The 25,560-nt window shown below is 37.6% G+C and overlaps 1 protein-coding gene across 2 annotated transcripts in view; it reads left to right on the forward strand.

The window, feature by feature from the left end:
* DNAI3 (dynein axonemal intermediate chain 3) overlaps positions 1 to 23,818 on the forward strand; it is a 31,061-nt gene extending 7,243 nt beyond the window's left edge. For both annotated transcript variants that reach the window (XM_076340523.1, XM_076340522.1), the window contains 21 exons: positions 1,281 to 1,319; positions 5,663 to 5,844; positions 6,403 to 6,507; positions 7,424 to 7,585; positions 9,097 to 9,296; positions 9,584 to 9,700; positions 10,380 to 10,570; positions 11,491 to 11,615; positions 11,717 to 11,806; positions 12,242 to 12,313; positions 13,033 to 13,161; positions 15,168 to 15,241; positions 16,651 to 16,798; positions 17,565 to 17,652; positions 18,649 to 18,779; positions 19,544 to 19,607; positions 20,051 to 20,181; positions 20,879 to 21,083; positions 21,505 to 21,596; positions 23,017 to 23,150; positions 23,731 to 23,818. In XM_076340523.1, the coding sequence (XP_076196638.1) occupies positions 1,281 to 1,319; positions 5,663 to 5,844; positions 6,403 to 6,507; positions 7,424 to 7,585; positions 9,097 to 9,296; positions 9,584 to 9,700; positions 10,380 to 10,570; positions 11,491 to 11,615; positions 11,717 to 11,806; positions 12,242 to 12,313; positions 13,033 to 13,161; positions 15,168 to 15,241; positions 16,651 to 16,798; positions 17,565 to 17,652; positions 18,649 to 18,779; positions 19,544 to 19,607; positions 20,051 to 20,181; positions 20,879 to 21,083; positions 21,505 to 21,596; positions 23,017 to 23,150; positions 23,731 to 23,737 (2,486 nt within the window). In that variant the 3' untranslated portion in view covers positions 23,738 to 23,818. The remainder of the gene's footprint in view (positions 1 to 1,280; positions 1,320 to 5,662; positions 5,845 to 6,402; positions 6,508 to 7,423; positions 7,586 to 9,096; positions 9,297 to 9,583; positions 9,701 to 10,379; positions 10,571 to 11,490; positions 11,616 to 11,716; positions 11,807 to 12,241; positions 12,314 to 13,032; positions 13,162 to 15,167; positions 15,242 to 16,650; positions 16,799 to 17,564; positions 17,653 to 18,648; positions 18,780 to 19,543; positions 19,608 to 20,050; positions 20,182 to 20,878; positions 21,084 to 21,504; positions 21,597 to 23,016; positions 23,151 to 23,730) is intronic.
* Positions 23,819 to 25,560: the final 1,742 nt, after the last annotated feature.

Consider the following 25,560-nt stretch of genomic DNA (forward strand, 5'->3'; position numbering starts at 1 on the left):
AACATGAAAGAAATTAGAACATGCTATTTTACATAAATAACAGAGATCTACAATTCTGATTATGGTTTTGTAACCCATATGGAACATAACAAATCTACCTTGCAATATTTACGCTTTGTCTTGGTAGTTTAGATTTAATAGTTTGTGGTGTCATAACAACAGTATTGAATGGGAAATTGGGAGGCTTAATATATATAAAGTGGGGAGATCCACACAAGCTAACAGCCTAGGGAGAGAGCATCAGGCAGAGAGAGGTGCCCCCAAGAAACAGGAGTTCAGGTGCTCAGGATCACACTGTAAAGGTGCAATTATAGAGCTTGAAAATACACCAAAGTCTCACAATTTAATTTTGCAGTGCATTTTATTGCGTTTTTTCCTGAGACGTGCTGAAATACTATCTCACTTGTGTCATTTATGAAGTGTATAGTTAATGAAGTGTAAGGCTAACAAGCCTTTGCTATATACAAATATTTTTTTCCAGTGATCCACGCACGTTCTCAGAAAAGGTGGGAATGTACTCTTGCTTGGGTTTTATTTGGTTTGTTTCATGAATTTTTTTTTCTGCCATGACAGCCACCTTCCTGAAGTTGTTTTCGCCTTTTAATCACCTTTTCCCTCCCAGGTGATTAATAGCTGTTGTGCTGCAGAGAATATTCTGCACACCAGTGCTAATCTCTTCCTGTCCTACCTCGCCGTGAGGTTTGCAGACCCTCCCTCAGGAGCTGAAGAAAGCCCAGCTCCTGCAGCACCCTGCCACCCAAAGCAAGCCTGCCCACCTCACCACTGTCAGAGGGGACTAACGTCTGCTCCTACCTGCACACCTCCCAGTTCTGCTACTGTCTGACGTTAGCGAGCCTTGCCCATTTACCTCCTCTTCCCATGACACGATTTGCATGGTAACTGCCCCAAGCAGGTGCTATCAGGTAGCAGCCAGTGCAGTTTTCAACCATGGAAACTGCAGCGTGCACCGCGAGATGACAGATTTCTTATGGCTTCTCTCTTATGCAGACCACCTGCTCAAAATAACAATGAGTTTTAAATCTCCACAGTTTCAAAATATGCTAACATCTCCTTAAGATACAGACCTATTTTAAAAGGCTTCACTCATTTCTTGTGTTAAATTTGAACTGAATAGAAATCACTTTTTGTTCGCTCTTCACAGTTTAGTTTTAAATAGAGAGAGAGATTTTAAATATTGCCCTAACAAGGAAGGACTGTATATTCATAGTTACTTTGTTAGGAAGACAAATTACTGATAACATCATGTCGCTATATTTCAGGTAAAAAAGATGAAGTTGATCTTTCTATGGTTGGTATAGGTAAGTGCTATGATGACTGGGCTTTAAAGTAATAGTTTTGGAATACTTTAAGCATTTTGAAGCATCAGTGTTACTAATGCCAGGGAATGAAAAGGAAAGATTTTTTTATGAATGAGAAAAATTAGAAACTATGAAGAAATGCAGCTATTACAGTAGTGATTACAATACCACTCTCTGAGTAGCAGGCAGTGCAGCAAGGAACGCTGAAACAGGTATGGGTTTGTAGAAGGTGTTTTTATCTTGGGTTGAGAGGAACTGGGATCAAGGGAAATAAAAAGCATCACAACAGAATTATAAGGTGCAAAATGTTTGCAATTAGTAATAGTTAAGCAATTGAAAGAAAAACTTGAAATATTTTAATCATTTTTTAAACTTTGATCTTTGTCAAGTCATTATTAAATCTGGTGATAAGATGATTTTACCATATCATTTGTGTTTTTTAATCATAGATATCAATAGACGTTGATTAACATCTTTTGCTTTGTAGGGGAAAAAAAATCTGCCATTTAAAAGTGACAAGATATCAAGCTATTAATTGAAAGAATATCAAGATATTCTTTTGGCTTATGTGCAAGAAAAGTGCAGTTTTAAGTGTGGCCATAGTTAAGAGCTAAAATATGGAATTATTTGAATTGAAATATATTCTTTTTTCTTAAACACCAAATAATTTTTTAATGTTTTTTTTCACATTTCTGGTTGGATTTTTCTTCTGACCTGATTTGTGCAATTCTTCCTCAGATATAACTTAAACTGCTGTCAATGTAAAATTTATGTATGGTTTACAGGAACAGCCCAAAGGGTTATCTTCTTAATTGGCTTTTAACAGTACAGCTTTTATTGCTAAAAGCTAAAACAATGTGGCAAACTAGGAATATGCAAACTAGGTAATTTTTAAAGAAATCATAAATCACTTGTCTTCCTATATAATCCTATGAGCACACAGGTGGAAGTGAACATTGCACTCTGATTAGCATCACCGAAATGGCTAAGCTGCAATTAATGAAAATGGACAATAAACGATCCCTCAGATGATGAAGGTGTTACTTCAAAAAAAAAAACCAATGTATTTTCAGTGTTCCTAGAGAGACTTGTTTTTGTCAGTAAGAGATGATTTTACCTCCACCTAGTGGCACGTAAGGTTAGAGCCGTAATACCTAAACTTGCTGGGAACCTGTTGCTAAAAGCAGGGAAATAATGCTACTATATGCAGACATTGTCCGTGCAGGATTTAAACTGTACGCATGGTATCTCCTTAGCGTAAGACCTGCAAGTGTTCTTTACTTCTCTTAGAGCTTCTCGGTCCTTTGTGAAGTTCTCATAGCACTAAGAGCTGTTGACTGTTACAAATGATGAGAGTACGATTTACTATTAGAAAAACAATGTGAAGCCTCTGATTAGATGCTACATACTTTTTACTGGAAAAGAGCATTCAATAAAAATGTTCATAATAGTAAGAATTCCAGTATCAGCTCCTTATGTTATAAGGATAGCCAATATGTATAGAATCTGTATACATATTCTATATATAGAATCTGCTACAATATAGCATTCTATAACATAGAATTTTAGTCCTTTAGACTAAAAGATGTACATATTTTAATTCTGATCATTACTTTGTTTTTAACTTGGACTTATAGCAATAGAGCATTGAAGAAAATACACTTAGACTATCTGTCCTACTCTGCTCCCTCTTGTAGCGATGTCTATTGTATTTTTGCTTAACTTTAATGCATGCTTGTATTGTTTCATTTGACATTGAAACCTACATCTCTTTCAAAGGATTTTTTTAGCATTAGCATTTGTGGACAAGGCTGTATGCATGATTCAGCATTTTAAAAAATAACATCATATGAGCTTCTTGAATAAACAACAGTTACTCCTGGTTAGGATTTTTGATGTATCAAAAAAAAAAAAGATCTAATTGTTTGGGTTTACTTTAATTTATTTGAGCCATGGGAATAATCTTCTGAAAAAAATTACATAAGAATCAGCAAATTATGTTTATAAATTTTCTGTATGTTCTAGCCCTCCTAATTGCACTAGCCACGTAACCAACTCTGAGGACTGTGATATGTACAAATTCCTTGTTCCTTTGCTCTCCTGTCCATTCTGTCCTGTGAGCCAGCTGTGTACAGCAGAGGATGGAAATTGCATTCTGTTTTGGTGCACAGCTCTAGGTTTCTATCCTCTTTCTATCCTATGAAATTTAATTTGCAAAAGGAGGTCTAATTTTTTTGCTCCAATATATCAAAATGTAAAGTATATCCGTAGTGCTGCAGTTTGTACTAGGGTTTGAGTCTGCTTCCTAATGACATCCTAATGAGGCCTCATGCCCTTCGCTAGGGTGACCTGGAAGTCCTGCAGATCAACTTTTGCAGTTCCTCAAAAGGATTAAATGTTTCAAATCACCCTGGAATAAACACTTTTTCTGAGCCTGGTCTCATAGCCAAATCAATAAGCAAAAGAAGAATCTAGGTGTTGGCCTCATTAGCTACAGAAAGTAGAGGTCAAAAAGGCAAGCACAGGGACTCCAGAAGATAAATGAGACCTGACTTAGTCTGGCGTTACCAACAGTGAGTTTGGACCAGGTGACTTTCAGAGGTCTTTCCCAATCAACATCCCTATGATTTTGTATTTTTTGGAAGCATTCACACAGAAATCCCGGAAATCGCTGAGATATCAAAAAGGAAAGTCATGCAATATTGACTACAACTTGTGAAGGAAGTGAACTAACAGACTGTGCATGCTACAAATGGATTGTGTATGCTACAAAATGACTAGTGAACGCTAAGTAAATCATGCTCGGTATAGTGCAGGGTGTACCAGAAGCATCACGCATGTCATTAATTTTAGCAGATGACTACAGCAGAGCGGATGCAGTGGAGGAACAGCACTGGAAGATTTTAAAGGATAAATGTCAGATTCATCAAACATTATGTATTATGTGATAGGCTTATGCAGAGATTTAGCTTCCTGAATGATAGAGATTAAGGAGGATTTATCGTTTTGTCAGTCCTTGTTGGCTTAGGTTAGAGATGGCTTCTCAAAACGTGCTGAGCCAGCTGGTCAATATCATAATTTTAGATATATCAACTTCAATTTAAGGCATACGCAAAGAGAAAAATACCCACAGGTGCTGGGAATTAAGATAAAATATTAAATAACTCAAACAAAGAAAAGAGAATGAAACAAAGGTGATAGAAAGTATCAGCTATTATCACAAAAGCCAGCCCATTTCAGGAGATAAAAATCCCATGTATACACGTCCCTAAATCTTTTACACTTTCCAGTTTATCAAAAAGATGAACATTCAAAGCGAACATCTGCGAGCCTTCTCAGACAAAAGTATAATGGCCTTCATGAAGAATGCTCTTACTGTGGCAGCTGAGAGAGCATGAGTCTGCTAGCACAGCAGTATTGCAAAGGAAGAAGAGAGTCTCTTAGGCAGCAGGATTCTACTAGCTGGGCCTATAGTGATCTTAATCACTTATAGCTGTCATGTAAGCTGGAAGGCAGAACATGTAATATGGGAAGGACCAGTGTTACGTACATACAGCTGACACACACTTAACAAGAAGCACTGTATATTATCTTCAGATTGAGTGTTTGCAAAGCACAGTTGACGTGTCACCTAACTGCACCCAGCCTCAGTAAAACCAATGAAGGTAACTGCCGGAGCTAGGATAAGTAGCAGCTTGTTCTGAATTAACATGAATGAACCTAACAGAGGTCAAGTGTGTAGAAAACAACAGCTATATATTCTCCAGCAAAGCTGAAAATAAATATCTGGCTTGAATCTTAGTGACCTTGCTTTAGTCTCACTCGCTTAGTGAGAAATAGACTCAACTGCACTCTGAACTCGATGAGAGGAAGATAAAAGTCCAAAATCAGAAAAGCATCCTTATTTGGGAGGGTATTGAAGCCTCATCTAGATTAAACATTGGCTTAACATGGCACTGCTCTACAGGGAAGGACTAGAGTATATTTATTCAAGGGCTCTCTTAAATCAGAGCCATGCAGTTGTGTCCTTAATGGATTAAAAGCAGTCCATTAATGACTCTTCACTAAAGCTCTTAATCACCTGTTGATTGAGAGGGAAAAAAACCCTCATACTAGGAATAACATATTCAGTAAGTAGGAAATGTTAGGTAGAGTCTTTTCCAAGATTAACAAAATGTAATATAATTTGTATTCCATGCCTTCCAACATACCAAAAACTAAGCTGAGAGATTCAAAGGCATTCTGCTAGGAAACGGTAAAGACCCAGAGTTATTAAAGTATATGTTTATGTTTAAGCAACACTCTGAATTTGTTTATCAAGCAATTTTGCTTTTCTTTCATAGGCCACCCAGAAATCTTTCCTTTAGTTTTCACTACAAAGACCCAAGAAATTTTTAATTGCCGAGTTGATGAAGATGTCACAGAAGAAAATTGTTTCAAACTTATTAAAAAAGAGGACATCATTCAGGATCTGAAAACAAGAGCTACAATTTCTGATTTCCACCCTGTCAAAAAAGTTGTCCTAGTATGTAGCTTATTTCGTTCTCACTTTAAGACTTCATGCTCTCTGAGTACATATTCTTTTAATGATAAGGTCTGTCCTTGTTTGACTCTGTGTAAATACACTAATGCTGTAATATCCAAAGGCTATAGGTCATGGACCACTGTCAATTCAAAGTTTCTCATGGCTCACCATGCACTTTTTTTTTTTTTTACACTAACTTCAGATTGAAAATATGCTAAAAGTAATGTAAATATTATTAGTTTTGATTCTGTGAACTGGCAGAGCTTCACATATTTTGGCTTCCCCTAATTCATGGCCTATTTATTGAGAATCATTAAAACAGTTTCTTTTCTGTTTAATTCTCTGTATGAAAAGATTAGTTTTGTCCCAGACTTATTTTTATTACAAAATAAAATCCATCCGTTCTTTTCAATTAGCACATGAAATTCTCTGTTAAGACCACAAGATTAACTAAAGATACTGAATCTACACTAGTGGTAGCTTTGCCAGTCACAGGCTAATGTCTGTTTTGTATGTTATTTGCTTTCAGTTTTCCACTAATTGTTTTAATTAAAATAGGAATATCCAGGGGAAGAACTCTTGGTAGTTTTTGATGCAAAGTTCCAGTACGGACAGAACTTTTACTTTGTTGCTTCTGAGGAAGCCAAGGAGAACCTTCTGAAGGTAAGAAAATCCAAGTATATCACAGCATTGTTCTATCCATGAATATTTCAGAATCTTGTCTCAAACATATACTTCAGGAATGCTATTGTATTCGTAAGCATCTGATGTGCTTGGCATGCCAGAATGTTTCTCTAAAGGTTAATCTGATCATGGAAAAATACGTGTATCACTGTAAAAATATCTTTTATGCTGAGAAAGACTGAATTAAATTTTTGTTATTTTACTTCAGAGGGCCAGTATAAGCCCCATGCTGCATATTTATCATAAGCATTAATTTCCTCTGCCAGGAGGCAGAGGAAATCTTACTTAGGTTTCTAAGTAAGCCATAAAAATAAAAGATTATAATATATTGGGCATCTTCAAAGAAATATTATACTTATATTTCACAATATGTACATATATATTCTTCAAATCATTCTTTAAAATGTTCTTGAGTTCTAAATAACTCTAGATAGATAGATTTCCCCTTGTGCATTGCATCATAGGAGGAGGTTTATGGGTAGATTATATAATTCAACATGAATTTGTCACCCAGTATCAGGAGAAGTGACAATTAATAGAAAAGCAAATTGCAATTCCAGGCAGGAGGGCCTAATGTAGAAAATCACTACAAATTCTTTTTATATAACTATATATAGCAAATCACTATATAACAGTGATTTGCTTTCAAGACAACAGTCTCTCTTGAGTAGTTAAATATTAAATATGTAATGTTTATTGGAAAATTCTAATGCACAAATGAATGAATGGGACCTCACCCAATCGTACCCAGGGGCACAGTCTAGCCAGACTTACTGCATTGAGACAAAAGTAAAGAATGTGTGAATAAAGACTGAAAACTGGGTTTCTAGTTCATACTTACATTTCAGTAACGAATTTTTGAAAAAGTACCATTTCTCACTGTTTGATGTCACAGCCTCCAGAAACTGCAGAAGAAAAAGACGACGACAAAGAAGAAGAAAATAGAGAGGAAACTCCGGAAATCCATCCTTATAAGCCTCCTGTCCACAAACCTTGGGTTTCTCTTGGCAGCGAAAAGGAAGTTGAAGAAGAATCTGTTAAAGACACTGTTACAAAGGTCAGAATCAACAGATGTTAGTCAATCAAATAAATACCAAAAAACCAAATTTATTTTAAGTTCCTTAAAAAAGAAAAAGTCAGGAAACTCAAAGTTGCAATCCTAGTTTTGCTTGGGGTCTTTCACAAAAACAAAAAAAAGAGAGAAATAGAGAAATAGCTCAACTTTTAACAAAAACTGAAAGTGCTGCAGAAACCTTTTTTTTTTTACAACTCTGTTCTCTTTAAATCCTGCAAATAAAGCATGTGAGACTGCATTGGACATATCTACTTTTTAAGCTGTAAGTTCAAAAGTCCTGATCATCTTTGGTCATTAGCATCTCTGCCACTTTTTGCTCAATTTACTATCTGGCCAGATTACAAGTTGAGTCATTGTAATTATGTTCTAAGGACCTAGTTCTGTTTCCATGGAGCCCAGTGAACTCTGTTTCATTATATGGATGGCATTTAAGTAGCATGCAACGCTTTTAAGGGCTCTCTACCTCAGAATAAATGTTACTGACTACAGGTATTACAAGCTGACTTTACAGAAGAACATATTTGATTAACTACACCTACAGATTATACTGAGAAAATTATACATCTGAAAAGTAGATCCACTCACAGCTGTCACCTAACTTGTGATGTGTGGGGCATCTGCAAGAATTTCACTGTCCATCAGTGATTTTTACTCAATACCTAAATCCCTGCGCAGGGAAGACTAAGTTTTGATAGTTCTCAGCAACTGGACATCTTGCTTATACTTAAAAAGATGTCCGATTGTTCTAAAGCTAATTCACAGTCACTAAATTTAACCCACATTCACAGTTCAAGTATTCTGTATTCTACTTTCCTGGCAAGGTCCACTCAGAAGTATTCTCAGCCTACATTCCTTTCCAGTTCTGTGGGAGGTGCTGGGAGAAAGTACCTGGCTATGAATCCAAGACAAAGCGATACCTCTCTACTGCCTGAAATCAAGTGCCTACCTCTCTTTGTGGGTAGAATTCAAGCCACATACCTTCTTCCTTCTTAGTTCTCACTATAAGGAAACTCCTCACTCAAATTTTTGTGGATCCTCTTCGGGGTAACTTTTTTCTCCCTAGGCACTGCAAAGGAAGCTGAAATACCTCACCCAAAGTTGAGAATTGCACTAAGAGGGAAGGGCTGAAAAGTTAGGTCTTGGAAGTCCAATGCAGTATTACATAAGACCTCCTGCAAATCAATCCTTTAATTAAAGGTGCAGTTTTCATAGTGAATGAATTAGAAAATGTAATTCTCTTATCCTACTAGCAGTAATCCAAAATGTTACCTAAAGGCAACTTCTTGTTTTAGAAATACAAATCTGTCTTCTATTACATATGTAGGTTATTTATATGAGCACTTCAGAATTTCAAAATGCAGAAATATAAGTAAACTCAGCACAGAAATCATCACTAGAACTAATTCTACAATTATATGAATGCTGCCATTTTACAGAACGAACTTTCCAAAGAACTTTCTCCTCTGCTAACTACAGAAATATCTCTTTTCCAGATTAAGCATATGATTTCTCGAGTACGCAGGAAGTTTGGTGCACCAGTTACATTTACTGATAAGAACGCTTCACATGTAAAAGACAGTTACGTTGAATGCACGTCCTATCAAGACAAAACTTTCAGTATTAAAATGCTTGAAAAAGATGTGGGTGTACAAATGGTTCCAAAAGTAAGAGAAGCTAGTACTCAGACAAAATGGTAGGTGTGAGAAAATATTTATCAGCTTATTTGTTAAGCTACGCACTGTTTCTGATCTCAGCTAAAGTTATGTAAATTAACTCAACTCTTCTGGAGTTACTCAGTTACAAACTGATTAAGAGAACAGAATTGGATGCTCTGTTTGCATCTTTCTTCTTTCACTCTTTTCCAAAGAGTTTTTAGAAAAACTGAATATACTTAGCTTTTAATTTTACACATTACATGGGTTTCTGTCTTTGAAATTGTTTCTACACTTACTCGCATTCAAATTTATTCCAATTGGTTAGGACCTATCCAAAAAATGCAGCCACACAGTATTTTCCTAGACAGTTGTCAAATGAAGAGAAAGAAGAGAGTCTGTCATCTGAGAAGCTGAAAGAATTTCTTACATCAGTGCATTTAAGGTAAAATTACTGCAGCAATCCACATTAAAGACTCCCTGAAATAATATAGAATACAAGCAAGAACTCTTGTTTGAGCGGACCACTGGTCTGGTCAAATACCGATACTTCTTTTGTTTCTATATCCTTTTTTTTGTTGTTTTTTTTTTTCCTCTTGCTTATTATTTTAATATTAACAGATATTAACTTAATATTTGTTTCTATGAAAATTAATATGAAATCTATGCCATATAAATGTTGGTTTAAATAGATATTAGAACTGTTAAAGTTAATAGTGATACACCTTTTCAAACAAGCTGCAAAACTGATCTTTCAAACACTGTTCACTCAAGCAGAGGCTTATGCAGAAGAGCAAAGGTGCTGTCCTACAGCCCTTAGTCATGGGACAAGTCCTGCTTACTGACACTTTTTGCACAAGAATTGGACAATTGCACTGTACTTGACCCACACAGAACTAGAGTTAAATTCTTGGTACAATTAGTTATTTATATTTAAATGGAAGAAGGTTTCCTTACAGTGATGCATCGCTGAGGAATTAATACTTTCTTTTTTTTTTTTACTACTGTGGTCATAATTTTGTGTAAAAACAAAAGCTGCCTCTTTACAGAAATATTTGTGATTCTACTCCTGAGTAGTCACATCTGGATTACTGAAAGTGTTAACTGTTCTTTTCACAAAACAGAATGGAAATTGCATTGCAGCAAAATGAAATTATGAATGCTTTTTTTGATGACTGGAAGGCCCTAGCAGAAGATGAAAGCAGTTCTGGTGGCAAGCCAGATGTTTATCTTAAAGCATACCAATCATTTACAGATCTGCGCTATCTCAAGGACAGAACTATTAGCTGCATTTGCTGGCATCCAACCATTTATGGTAATGCGGTTAAAATACTGATCTGAGACTTGAATGACGTGTATTTTATGACAGCTATAAAATATGCATCTTTCATAAAATTATCAGCTTTTAAATTTAAAAACAAATCAAAACTGATTTAGTATGTCTGTCTGGATTGCTGCTTTGAGACGAAGTGAAAAATGAGACAGACAAATTCTTTGTAGAGTTCAGACAGGCCATGCAAAGTCCCTCACAGTAATGTATAAGTGGAGACCATAGTAAAGGGAAATTTCTCCCTTATGAGGCTCATTTAAGTGGGGCTGCAACTGTGCCAGGTCCTTCTGGTGGCTCTGCATACCATTGTTCTTCTCCCCATGGCTGGTTCTCGTAGCATGCCTAATACTTGTGAGGAATGTTACAGCCACAATGGGACGTGGCTCTGCTGAGCGCCAGGGAGCATCACGAGGCATACTAAAGATCTCCTCCTGCTCCCTGCCGTAGATTATTGCTCTACACAGCCAGGCTTAAAGGCACAATTAAGTTCTATATAAATGTCCTAGCTGCGCAGCATACTAATAGCCAACACCGCAGCCTGTGTAGGAAACTAATTCAGCTACAAAGGATTTGATTTCATGATGGGTGGCCAGGGCCATATGCCTGTCACATCATTTCAGGTGCAGTATTACACCATTAAGGAGTAGTAGCAAAAAAGTTGAATTTTATCCTGATGCTTAGGTTCTACGACTCGTTGTTAAATAACTTAATTTTAAGCAACAAAAATAATTTCCTCAAAGTTGACCTGTAAAAAGAAAAACATAAATACATGGTTGGGTTGGTTTTTTTTTTTCCTTTTTTGCACTGTATTCAGAAGGTATAAATATAAGTCACTTAGAATAATTAACAGCATGTTGAAACTTGAATTGTCTCTTCTGAGAAAATTTGTTTTCTCTCTCAATCAGGGACCATAGCAGTGTCAGCAAGAGCGTGGCTTTCTTATGAAGAGCAAGTTAACCTTTCCGATAAATCATTGCTGCAGCAGTCAGTAATACTTTTTTGGAGTTTTTTTGACCCTATCCACCCTCAGGTATTTAATCAGGACTTTTAAATATGCCAAGTGTTTAAATAACGAGAACAAACAATCAGTGTGACTGTATTTCTCAACTATTTTGTTTTTCTTCTTTCTAGTTAATGTTGGAGTGTCCTGAAGACATTTACTGCTTTCAGTTCAGACCAAGTGATCCAAATGTCATTGCTGGTGGCTGCATCAATGGACAGGTGTTAATTCTCTGTTTAAGAATAAAATTGGATATTTCTGTATTTTCTTACGGTATAAAAATAAGGGTGAAGAGATGTACTCAACATCCATAACAACACATAGTGTCACGAGACAGATGGCACAGAGTCTGAGAAATTCTCTGATCCTGTACTGAAGTTATGCCTGGTTATTCCATAGCTGAACCATTACTGTACAATGCTTCTTTGCAGTACTGATAAATAGGTCAAGCTGTAAAGACACTCTTTTTTTTGTTGAGACAAGCATAGCCTTTCAACTGATTGCATCAGACTGAAGAGGCAATACTTTAAAGACTTCATAAGTTCTAGTGCAGAGAGTGAATTTCTTGTTTTTCCCCAAACCTCCATGAATTGTATTTGAAAAAAGGCGTATTAATATAAAGGATGAATTCATAATATACTCATTTCTCATTGTAGGTTGTGCTGTGGGATATTTCTCAACATGAAGAAAAGCTGCAAAATGCAAAAACCGTTGCTGATGGAATCAAGGTAACAGCTGTTAATATGGTGAATGCTTCCATTCTAAATATATTGCAGTACATCTATATGTCTGTGGGAAAAAATGGGTGAAGGTATCCTGACTCAAAACAGAGGCACAGATAATCTGCAATGAGAGACTAGAAAGCATAAGAAGCATGATGAGTTCATAAAGTAAACCATTATCGCAATGTCATTTCTACCTGATTAGTCCAGTTTAATAGCTTTACTGCATTTTGTGCAGACTTAAGCTTCAATAAGACTGTTCTTTAATGGGCACCGACATATACTCAACTCTTGCCTTGTGAAGCCTATCAAATACATATAGCATTTGTTGCTGAATGTAATACTAAAAATGATTCTGGAAGTTTATGGACAGAAAAAAGGTACCTTGGAAGATGAGAAGCAGATTTCAGTGGAAGGAGACTATAAGGGGGATAAGCAGAAGAGAGACCTAAGAGCAGAGGAGGAACTAATAACATAAGTGGATGTGTGTGTGCCTGTGGAGGCATGTTGGAATTCCTTTTAGAGCTTCGTATCCAAAGGCCTGTTTTGATGCTTTCCATGTTTTTTTTCCAAAGGGAAGGTATCAGACCCCTAGAAAGCTCTATAAACTGATCTGAAATGTGTGAAGAAGCATTAACAGTATGTAAAGTAACCTTTTTTCTTTGACAGGTCTACTATTGTATTTTGGAAATACACTAAGATATCTCTTTTTAAAACATTTCTAGCCATCACTTATGCAAGTCCAGCAGAGTAGCACAGAGCCACCTCTAGTGAGATACTGTGCAGTGTCCTCCATACAGAATAGTCATAAAAAACCAGTAACAGATATACATTGGCTGCCAGATTATTTTGAGGTGAGTTTAAAAATTCACTTTTCTTCTTATTGTTTTCCTAATCTACTACCTCAGAAATCCTAGTGTAAACTCAAGATAAAATATTAAAGATTCAATTATTTGTAATAACCTTCATTACTTCTTACTGCATTTTCTAAATATTAAATAATCTGGTGCCACTTGTCCTGTTCATTGTGCTTTACAACTGTGCTGTGTTCTCAATCTGATATGAATCTGCTCATACTGGAAAAAAATTTCTGTAGCTTTACTGAAAATTATAATTCAAAATTATAATAAGCCTTCCCTATCTAACATACGTTGAATTTCTACTATGAGCAATCTAGCCTGCCACCAAAAATTCAGAGAAATAATTTCAATTACCTAAATATCTAGGCACCCAAGAATGGTGTTATTATAGTTACCTTAATTCTTCTAGGTGCTGCTTGCGTACTCAAAAGTTACATTTTCTTGGATGGTTTTAAAGCTCCATAGTACTTAGGGTCTATGTAGTTAAAGGGTCCAACACTATTACAGGAGTATTGGATACTCATTTACTATCAAAGTACTGCAAATGGTTGCCCAAATTGATCTGAAACACAAATGTAGTCAAATGCAAAATAATGACAGTGGACAAGCAGGTCAAGAGGAAGGAAACTGAGATCTTTAAAAGGTTTATGCAAATTAATATGTCAATAATTTTTGAAAACCAATTTTTAAGACTTCATAGATACTGCAGTCCTTAGCAACATTACCAGAAAAGTGAGGAAAAGCGTGCACATACATCATAAAAAGAAAGCTGATACAACTGTTCATTATTAAATTATGCTACAGTAGTACCCATGGATACTAATTGGTACCAGATATAAAACATGAAGAAAAGGACTGGATAGGAGAATGCTGTTGTGGTTTTTGTTGTTTGGGGGGGGGGGGGGAGAGGAGGGTTACCAAGGTTTAGGCTCGGAATGCTGTTTTCATGTTCATCTGGGATAACAGATACAGGAAACCCGTGCTTGATAAATAACACTGACAAAGGCATCACTTTGTCAATATTTAGCAACATGTACTGGGACATACTTTTTGTTATATAAACGTGGAATGTGTGTCAGCCTTTGCACAGCATTGCAGTTTTTATGGCACAGTTCCTAAAGTCAACAGTTTATTATTACATATCAATGAAAAAGTATTCAAAGTTATATCCAGAACCTAATTCAGCTTTGCATGGTTGTGAGACTACCATTTTGACTCCAGGTAGGCAACTCATGAATGAAAATAAGAGTAGGATTTGGCCTAAGAAAAAAAAAGTGTAGCTGAAACTTTGCTGCATGGTTGATAAGTACAGTTTTAGCCAAAATATATATGTTTTGCATATACTGGAAATTATATTTGATCAGGGCGTAGTCTATAATCACTTGTTCCCCCTGACACTTTTCCTTTATTTTTCTGAATAAATTAAAATAAACGTGGTATAAGACAATGACTGCCTGGTAAATGGTAAGTACTATAAAACCTGCAGAACCCCACATACACAAACTAAACTACTAATAATTAACATTTGAAGGCACCACTACCATCCCGCATTGTGGTCTAGGTGAGTGATAATTTAAGAGAGATGACCCATGGTGTAAACTTGGCAGAGATATCACTCCCACTACATTTAACTGTTTCAGTTAAATTTCTCAATGATTTGCTCTTTGGTTAAGCTGGATAAAAAAAAGTTACAAACATGGCAACCTAAGGAGGGCCTGACTTGCAGTGGTACCAGCAAGTATTTATCCTGCTGACTTAATTTAGAATTTTAGGTGTTTAGCAGGCAAAGCTGGTATCAGTTCACCTGAAGTACACTTGTAAAATAGCTTGACTTAATAACTACAAGTTAGTAAGTCCTGATTTTCAAGCCTTACTGAAGTAGAAACAGTGACTTAATTTCTAGAAGCCCATTTTATGTGTTGAAGTACTTACTTAACAGAGTATAATTTTTGTCTCTCATCATTTTCTCCCCCTGTAATTATTATTACTGTTGTTTTTAGGACAACCGAATGGGTGCTACTTTTGAAAACAGAGCTGAAATTTGCGTGCAGCTTGTAACCTGCTCCCCTGACTGGTATATACAATACATGCTCTACAAGATATCTTCCAGTTTCCTTTGGAAAGCTTTATGGAGCATGCTCCATGATTTAACTAGCACACTTCTGGATTCCTATCAGCCTATCCTGAATAGCTGAAATTCTGTATGCAGAAGACAAGCACATCAAGTTCTTGGCCAGTTAAGCCCTTTACAGTAACGGCATTAAGAGTTCATTAACTGAAAAACCTCACATGCATGCGTTTATATTCTGTGTATATCTTAAGAAGAGTGTTGATCACACATGCATTGGCCTGGAGAGCCACACCCCCACACTTACATTGATTATGTGACTTGCACAAAAAGCTGTTAAAGATTTTGAGGCCACAGAAATACTGTAAACTATATTTAAGCTTGGAGACTTAGCTAGCAAAATTATTCTGAATGAATCTCCTCTTTTGTGGACTAAGTAGTCATGATGGTTATGACCAAATATCCTGTGTGAAAGACTGGCAAGGGGGCAGAATGCAAAAAGTGGAAATAAATGCTTAGCTTTCATGATGAAAAAAGGCTTAAGGCTGCATGGCTGGGCTCAATCATGTATTTCCCATCAAAAGGAGGGTCAGAGAGAGCAAAATTTGGCAACGATACAAAGTTATTTTCCCTAATCAAATACAGAGAAAACTTCAAAGAATTAAGTTAGGAGAATGATTGCAAATACAATTGCTAATAAGTTTGCAGTGTAATGCAAGTAATGCACGTGGAAGAAATAATTTAAACTACCCACACACCAGGGCTCCAAATTAAAAGTATTCACCTAAAGTAAGAGCAGGGAAGTCACTGTAATGTCATCCTTGAGGAGCACGGGTCCCTGAGCAACTCCTGTTAGAAAAGGGAAAGAGATGTCAGCAATGAGGAAAATTATCATTGCCTATATCAAATCTGTGAATCAATGTCCAGAGTAGAGCAATAGGAACAATCAGAGGGCTGAAAACTCCAATGGGATGACAGATTCAAGTGAGTGGGACCGTTTGCCTTGAATGTCAGCAAATAAATTGGTACACACAAGAATTGGGAATGAGGTTCGATTTGGATTACTAGATTACCTGCTACATGGTCCTGTCCAGTTCTCTCAGCCTCCAGGAACTTCACTCAGGTAGTGCCAGTAACTTCACCCAGTAAGTTTCCATAAGCAAACTGTATGAATGCTATCTAGCTGCTTCGGTATAGTTAACAACTGATGAAATGGTGAATAAAGGAATATATGCCATCATTTACAAAAGAAGCAGTTAAGTATCTAGCATTTGTCTGCTTTTCAGAGTCTCTATTGCTATGTAAAGTTTGAAGATGAAAGGCTAAAAAAAAAAAAACCAGCTTTAAAGTGTGTGGAAAACGGCATCTGACTTTGAAACAAAAACAGGGAATAATATTATACAATCATTTTGCAGCTCAATATTATTTTGGGATATTCCAGCCACCAAACTTCCTGAACAACCTTCATCTGAGAAAGTAGAAGAGGAGGAAATTTTTTGTATGCCCCCTGATGTTCCAGATACTTTTAAGCATCTAGATCTCTGCTGGAAACCTCTCATAAAGGTACTGTACACAAATATAGAACAGAATGATCAAGCCAAACTGTAGATATGGCCAGAACTCCATAGGAATGTATTCTTTTTCTTCCCAACTCTTTAATTTTTCTGCAGAATTGTGTCTTCCTTGTGAATTTCCTTCTGATTATGAAATGAAAGACCAATGTTCCTCTGAAACTTAAATAAAACACATTTTGTAAAGATAACTCACAAGAAACAGCATGACTGCTTCTTAAAAACTGCAGTAGATCCAAAAGTAGTTGTATTAACAGCGTATGTTTCTGTCAGCCTTTTCACCTGCTATGCGGTCTGTCTCAGTGGGTCCCAAACTGTGAAACATGGTCATAGTCAACAGAACCATAATTACTGGCAACCCGACAGTAACTCTGATAAAAACGGTTGTAGCCATTTGTGAAAAAAGTGAGGCTGAAAATAATCTGTTAGGTAAAAAGGAAAAAAAAAAAATTTTGGACCTGCTGATCTGTGCTGCTCAGAATAGCTGCAGCTGGTACAGTTGTTGAACAAGCCTGACCACTGGAGCTGGGTTTTTTGCTAGAAACGTGGCAAAATCCTTACAGGGAAAAGGTAACACAAGAGAAACCACAGGTTTGCATTTTCTCTGTGCTTGCACGTGAGGCAGCAAATACCGTTCATGGAGTATTACAAACACACTGCAAACTGAAAAGACCTGTTCCATTACAGCAGAAAGACATTTAGTATTGCGCCTCAGAGATCTCACAAAATGAGTTAGCAAATGCATTTTTTCTGAACAGATAAACCTGCACAAAAGTGATACCACCACAGAGTACAATCCCGTCAGAATTAGTTTAAAGGAACTGCATTATCATTACAAAACCTCAGGTAATATTTGTTTTTACACCTTATTGGGGAAAATGTTTTTAATAAGCTTGTATTTCAGTATATACATCATGAAAGCTGAGCAACAAAATGTTGTATAGCTAAATGCATCTGGGGAAAAAGGTTTCATAAATATACAGGTATTCAAAGTGCAACATACATGTATTGACTACAAAGATATGTACATGTACTGAATACAAAAAGAGCAGTTCCGTATCCGCAGTAACTGCCAGATTTCACTTAATAGCCCATGCAAGTCCACCACCCAGTCTCTTTATCCCTGAAGCAGTATGTCCTTTTCAGCCCTTACAGGATACTATTTTTAGAGAAATAATCCTGGAGTAACAGTATATATTGTAGGTATTTCTGTAGTGCTTTGGATAGAGGCGTCGCTCTTCACTACAGAACGTGAAGTTAGCTCTTCACGTTCTGGAGTAGATCAGTTCTTATTATGGTGCTTTGTGGCAGGGACACAGTACTAACCCCTCTGTAAAGTCGGCAAGCTGACACACAGGTAGCCCAAGAGTTGGACTACCCGAGAGAGTGACCGCAAACCATGCCAGAAAATGCCTTTCTGGCAGTTGAGCTGCTGTGGTGTAGCTGCTCCAGTGTACGCTGTCACACCACAGACTGCAGGAGGCAGGTTGTGCCATTCCCTGGAGCAGAAATGTTAGCTCCTGGTTGCAGTAGCTCAGGGGGATGCGTAAGGGCAGTTCCCACGGAGATGGGAGATGCTGTGTAAAACTGGTGAAGAACAGAATGGTGCTACCCTAAGTAGTTGTCTGGGTACGGGAAGCACCGACTTCAGCACAGCTGCAGCAACGAGGAGATTCCACCAGGAAAGTTAACCTGCAAAACTGCTGCTTTATTTAGCAGTCTTTCTTCATCTCTCCTCTTGAAATTCTCCGTATCCATGAACTACCTTTTTAAGACAAAGGATTTGCTTGGTCTGATAAATTCCAGTGTATAATAAATAGATGTATCTGTACTGTTTCCCAGAGAAGGTGCAATCTCTGGACACACTAGAAGTACCTGCCAAAGACAACCCATATACAGACATGAGTACTCCTTCAAGCAAAAACCTGAAAGTGCTAGAGAATATCTCCACCGACTTTTTTGCTGGAACTGAAGTAAGTGAAAATAATAGATTACTAATGAAAATGTTAATCCAAGATATCCAAAAGACTGAACAATTAAATAATAGAGTTTTCACAAATGTATGGACTTGCATGTTTTCTTCAGGTGTTAACTAAAAAGATCTTTCTGGACATGCCACATTTTACTCCCATTTTAATGCATTTAGCTACATGCTTAAAATAAAAACCCCAATATTTGGTAGACTATGAACCCTTACTCGAAGGGCAGAATTAGAAGACATTTCCAAAATATGTTGAACTTAACTACCTGCCATCAGGAACCAAACAGTATTTCCTTATTCCAGAACCCATAAGATTAGTAATACTTTTTTAGTGTTTCCCCAAATGTCAGGTGAAAATGTTTATACTACAATTTCCCCCACAACTTATTTCCACTTTAGGAAGTGCCAGCTATTCATAGCCCTCTACCTACCCTACGTATCTAAAATTCCAAAATCTTTCCCAGTTTTGAGTTCATGTGGAAATGAAAATTTGGCTTCTAGCTACCTTTTTGTTTCTGGTCACCTTTTCCCCAAATACTGGAGCAAAGCATGAACGGTAAAAATCGAGCACCTAATTCTGCAGGAAGGACTACCTACATACATCATGGTAAGTAAAGCTGTTTTGGCAATACATAACTGAAAAATGGTGATCCAAAATTTTAGTGTTTTTTCAGTCATTGGCTGCAAACTTTCGTTTAATTTACTCAGAACTTATTTAATATTAAATGCATTTACTTGATTTTTCTGGCATCACAGGATGGAGAAATTGTTTATTCCAACTGGAAAATGGAAATTGATAGTGACTCGGCAAAACCAGTTAGTAAGTACAAGTTTCTCAATACCTGTTTAAACCTTAATACATTGCTAACTTTAAAATATTTGCACCTATACTCTGTCTTTTTAAGGTTCTTGCTCATCTGCTATAACAGTCTCTCTCACTGATGACACTGATGACACTGTATTCAGCAGTACAGCCTCAAAAGTGTATGCAGTTTAGCTACCATGACAGAATAGCAGAAGCCCTCTCCAGTATCACAGGTGCATCGCTATGTACCTGTTGGCACAAGTCATGGAAGTCATGCTTCACAGTAACTAGATTTGCGGCAATTCCAATTCCTATAGCTTGTGCCCAAAACATATGAAGCTAGTATCTTTGAAGCCTGTGCTGGATCCTGCACTCCTGTTTCCCCCTGCGTAACTCCCATTGTGAAGACAATCACTAAAGCACTAGTTACAAGCAACTGCCTTTTATCGTTCCGTTAGGTCAGAAGCACACTCAGAAATACACCATTCACACTGAAACTATCAACACTCTGCAGAGATCTCCGTTTTTTAAAGACATCGTTCTAAGCGTTGGAGGCCGGAATTTTGCCATTTGGAAAGAAGGGGTTACAGTAAGTTACTTTAACACAGCTGTAACAGAATTGATAGCTATACAAGACAGAACTATAACCTCAGAATCTGTATTTTCAGAAATGTTTGTAAGTCACAAAGCTTCATAGTTTAGAAATAAATTGGGTATAAGAGCAGCTTTTCCTTTTTCTTGACATCAGAAAACTATTTTAGAAATAGCTTTGTAAACTTGCCTTTTACAGAAAAAATGAAGTGACCTTCTTCCTTGTGACCTGACCAACCTTGTAAAAACTGTAGCTTCTCAACAAATTGTTTCTGCTGCTAGGGAAACCAAAGAATAAAGGCAATGTGTGCTAAACAGATCTGAAGAACTAATATTTAGGATGCAGTCTTTTCATCATCTGAAGACAAAGAAACGTGGGGTTTTTTTTTTACAGTTCCTCTCACGTAGGAACCCAGGTTAGCTGCACCTGGCAAAATTTAAAGACCACAGATTTTAACAGCAGATAGACAGATTACCTTATTAGACTGGAAGTGAGATATCAGGTTTTTTTCTTCCCTACAATTCTCCTCTTTATCTGCAGAAGGTGATACCAATTTTGCCATTGATATAATTTTTGTAATAGGATCATTTAGATTGTGAATGTTCTTAAATGGTAGGAGATTTGAAGTAGTGAATGGATAGTACTGTTTGATTGTTGGGTCTATCTTTTATTTGTTTTAAAAAAAAAAATTAAGAATGGACCGATCCTTCAGTCAAGCTGCTCTGCAGGAAGATACACTGCGGGACAATGGTCCTTAACGAGACCAGGAGTTTTCTTCATTGGCAGAGAAGATGGAAATATAGATATTTGGGACTTACTGAGGAAAACTCATGAGCCATCTCATTTCCAGAACATCTCCGAATCAATGATCACTTTCATCAGCCCCTGGATTGCCTCACGTATGTTGATGGTGATTGCACTTTACTGTGCCACCCTGTTTGCAAAATGGCCCATGACTCCAAGGCACGTTAATCTTGTTACAGATGATCTTATATAATAGATAAGTACATACTTCCACTAATTTAACACTGCACTGTATATACAAAAATGCATACATCAGTTCTAAGTGTACTACCACAGCATAAAGCAACTGAAAACATTTAATAAAAAAAAAAAAGAGTTCGAAAAAGTATAAACTTCAAAGGGAATTTCATTTGTTAAGAAAATAAGAGGGCAATAAGCCTGCCTTTTTGCTGCAGTGAACAACAAACCAAAAAGACCACAACAAAAATGAACCCTCTGTAGCTTGCGTTTGGGTGGAGTTATGTATTACTGTTGGAATTTAGATTGTTTGTATGGTTTTTGTCACATATCTTTCAGCAAAGCAGCATTTTTTAGCTGTTTCTGATGATCTTGGAGTACTGCATGTTTTGGAAATCTGTCAGACACTAAGTCACCCTTCGAGGAATGAGGTTGGTAAGAATTTTTATTAATCTGAGACACTTTATCCTGAAAACTCCAACACAGAAACAGGCCTGCCTGGAAACACTTGCCTTCAAATGGATGGCAATTAATCTGAGATCAGTGTGGCCATATTCTCCAAAGATCACCCGTAGCAAAGCTGGCTTTGTACAGAGCTCAGATAGGAGGCACCTAAAGGAAACCTGAGCGACAGTTGGCAGAATTCCACTGCTCCAACCTGGCTACATGAAAACACAGTAAAGAGTTCAGCATTTTTTTGCCACATGCATAAAATGACACCTGTTTTCATGCATTAAAACAACGCTGTATAGGGCACAGTAATGTAAATACACTGAATTTCTCTTTCTTTACACCTTCTTATCGGCATTTGCATCAATTTTTTTCCTGTAAATTTGGTACTTCGATATACATACATCTTAATATCTGGTTCTAGCTTAGTTAAAGCACATTTTGCAAACTGTTACTAACATTACCGCTCATTCATTCTCTTTTGAAATAAGGACTGTCTGCACCAAAGAGCCATGGGAACAATGGAAACAGTTTTAATTTCTCTTTCTTTCCACATCATTTGCAGTTGTTCTTTTCCCTCACCTCCCAGCCAAAGATCAGGCTAGTGTTTTCATCTCATCCAGTCTAGCAGTCTTGCCTGCTACCTAGTCTGTTATTTTTACATCACAAAATTTTCATCCCGTCCTATCCCAGTTTTAAGTTAATGTATGCACTTAAATAGTTTATAAACATCCCATAAAGGTTTGCTGTGCACAGAGCTACAGTATGTAGCAATATAACACCAGGTCAGCAGCCTTGTTTTAGTAAAAGTAACTTCTCCAAAGCAAGGTAGGAGCTAAGTCCTCTAACGTGAGGAAACACATTGCTTCTGCCCAAATTACGTGTGTTTTGGAACTACACTATTTAGGGTGCAGAATGATAACCCAGGAGCAGTCACTAATATTTAGATTACACTCATTCTAACTGAAGTATTCACTGAAAAATACTAGGTTGTTGAAGAGACTAATGAAAACTAAAACACAGAATCCCAGATAAATGCATAGTGTAATACTGAAGTATGGTATTTTATGGTTTCTTTGTGCCTGAAGTTGGGTCAGTGAGGATTTGGACTGACTTAGTGAAATCACTAACCTAAAACTGGTTTAGTTATTTCACTGCAGGTTCCTGAAGGATGATCTACTCCGAGTCAGTGTAATAGAAATTATTTAACCCCATGCACATTTGTATCCCAAATCAATTGGTTCCAATCCACATCTTTGTATTGTTTTGCTGCAAATTATTTGGATAAATAGAGATATCTACATTCCCAATATAGATAAACTAATAATACCGTTCAGATCATCAGCAATAATTCCGTGTCTTTGGGCGTGTAATGACCCTTGTTTGTCATTGTGTTAATAGCATGCCAACGTACTTGATTATTTTGAAAAAGAAGTCAAATACCTGAAGTACTGTGAACAAGAGTTTCAAGAGTATCAAGAATTTCAAGCCAAAACAGAATTGAAATGGAGCTGGAGGCACAGAGAGAGAAAACAGTATGTTATACTTGGAATTAAGAAAACTTTGTTTCTTTGGGTCTTCAAAATGCACCTGTTTTGCTAGGCAGGATTTCCCATAGTATTTTCAAAAATCAGGATGGACATAATCAAAATAGCTTAGCAGCTCCTTATTTCATATTTACAGTTCTTAGGAGTGGACAAGGTAGTCCTAGTTCACCTAAGTTCAGCTCTTGGTCAAGTGAAACTCCTGCAAGAGCATTAGAGCCTATGGACATTTAACAGCTATGAATTTGCTTTTCTTTTTACATCAGCTGCTCTTTCAAAAAGTTACATTTTGGCAACTTCCCTATCAATATTGCTCCTTCAAGCGAGGAGAGACTCCAGCCTTCCATTCTTCATTCACATAAGGATTTTGCCTATCCATTCTTTGGTAAATGGTTTAATAATACCAACTAATCAACCAAGGAAATGACAATTCAGTTAATGTAGCCTTAAGTGATGCCTGTTTTCATTAATTTGTGATAGCACTGATACTATCGACTGGAAAGCACTGGGGTCGCATACAGGTTTCAAAGCTTAACAGTGCATTATTGCCTGGTATGTGTTTTTCCTTCAGAGTATGACTACTCTACAGAAAACAAGAGATGGAGGAGCAAGAAAATGCAGACTATACTGTGTTCCTGGACCTGGAGAAGCAGATACTAACGGATTTAGGACTAGTAAACGGACAAGAAATACTTTCCTCATCAGATTAGAGCCCATTATCACCTTTAGAACCAGTGAGCTTTTTATTTCAGGACCTCTTTATTTCAGCAGAACGCGTTTAGCTTCAGAAATAAAGCATCTTGCAGTTAGAGATTATTGTTTCATTAATTTTATCCATTTGTTTACTCACAATGTGGTTAGAGAACAACTGTTTTCAGCACACTTCTCCCACTATCTTTCATTAATACAGTTATAATGAATATTCTATCTGTTTAAATAATAGTTTTCAAAGTTCTGTGTCTGTCAGGATTCTATAAGCCGTAAAAGACCTTAAACACAACTCGGCCGGTCAAACCAACGTGCCAGTATTCACCCCTCCAATCTACATCCACCTGCTCCCACCAGAGGGGAAGCCATTCTACTCCAGTAGTTACATTCACATAGGCCATCCAGATTCTGCTACTCAGCTCCAGCAAGCATCTCCGCCCTCATCCCCTGTGCTGGTTTTGACTGGGATAGAGTTAATTTTCTTCATAGTAGCTAGTATGGGGCTATATTTTGGATTTGTGCTGGAAACAGCGTTGATAACACAGGGATGTTTTCGTTATTGCTGAGCAGTGCTGACACAGAGTCAAGGCCTTTTCTGCCTCTCACCCCACCCCACCAGCGAGGAGGCTGGGGGGGCACAAGGAGTTGGGAGGGGACACAGCCGGGACAGCTGACCCCAACTGACCAAAGGGATATCCCACACCATATGGCGTCATGCTCGGCATAGAAAGCTGGGGGAAGAGGAAGGAAGGAAAGGGGGGACGTTCGGAGTGATGGTGTTTTGTCTTCCCAAGTCACCGTTAGGCGTGATGGAGCCCTGCTCTCCTGGAGATGGCTGAACACCTGCCTGCCGGTGGGAAGGGGTGAATGAATTCCTTGGTTTGCTTTGCTTGCGTGCGCAGCTTTTGCTTTCCCTATTAAACTGTCTTTATCTCAACCCACGAGTTTTCTCACTTTTACCCTTCCGATTCTCTCCCCCGTCCCACTGGAGGGGGGAGTGAGCGAGCGGCTGCCTGGGGCTTAGTTGCTGGCTGGGGTTAAACCACAACATTGTCAAAGTATTCACTCCTCTTGAAAACTTAGGGACAAGCAGTAGGGTTTTTTTGAGACATCCAGGACATTTCCTGCTCCGTAGATATGGTGACAGAGAGCACTCCACAGCGAAGAACGCTCACCTGAGACTTGTGCAGCCCCATGTCCCCCAGCTGCCGTTGAAGGGAGAAGGGAAGGCACGCAGGCACACGGGTACCTCAGACGACCACAACAATCACAGTAACACAGGAGATGGAAGGAACAATTCCTCATGCAAAGGCTCCACTCTCACCTAAGGGATTTAAAGATCAAAACCAGACCCCGAATTGCTCTTATAAATCAATGAGCCATTTTAGTTCACGAAGCATAGGAACAAAGGTATTTTTTACACTGAAGATTATTTCATCGTTAGCTAGCTTTACTCACAACTTCCACAAGCAATTGTTTCCCCAAATAGCACGTACGGTCACCTGGATTACAGCAGGGAAGAGAGGTGGCCATCACTGCTACAAGAGGATCTATCCCAAGAAGATTGCCGCAACGCTCAAAAGGCAATGTATAATGCTACCGCTTACGCAGGGAATAGTCAACATCAGTGCTCCCTCAACAACAGCAACCTGGTTCTGTTCCCTTAAATGCAGCCACAACAAATATTCACCAT

This window comes from Aptenodytes patagonicus, chromosome 5, assembly GCF_965638725.1.
Source record: "Aptenodytes patagonicus chromosome 5, bAptPat1.pri.cur, whole genome shotgun sequence".
Taxonomy (NCBI): domain Eukaryota; kingdom Metazoa; phylum Chordata; class Aves; order Sphenisciformes; family Spheniscidae; genus Aptenodytes; species Aptenodytes patagonicus.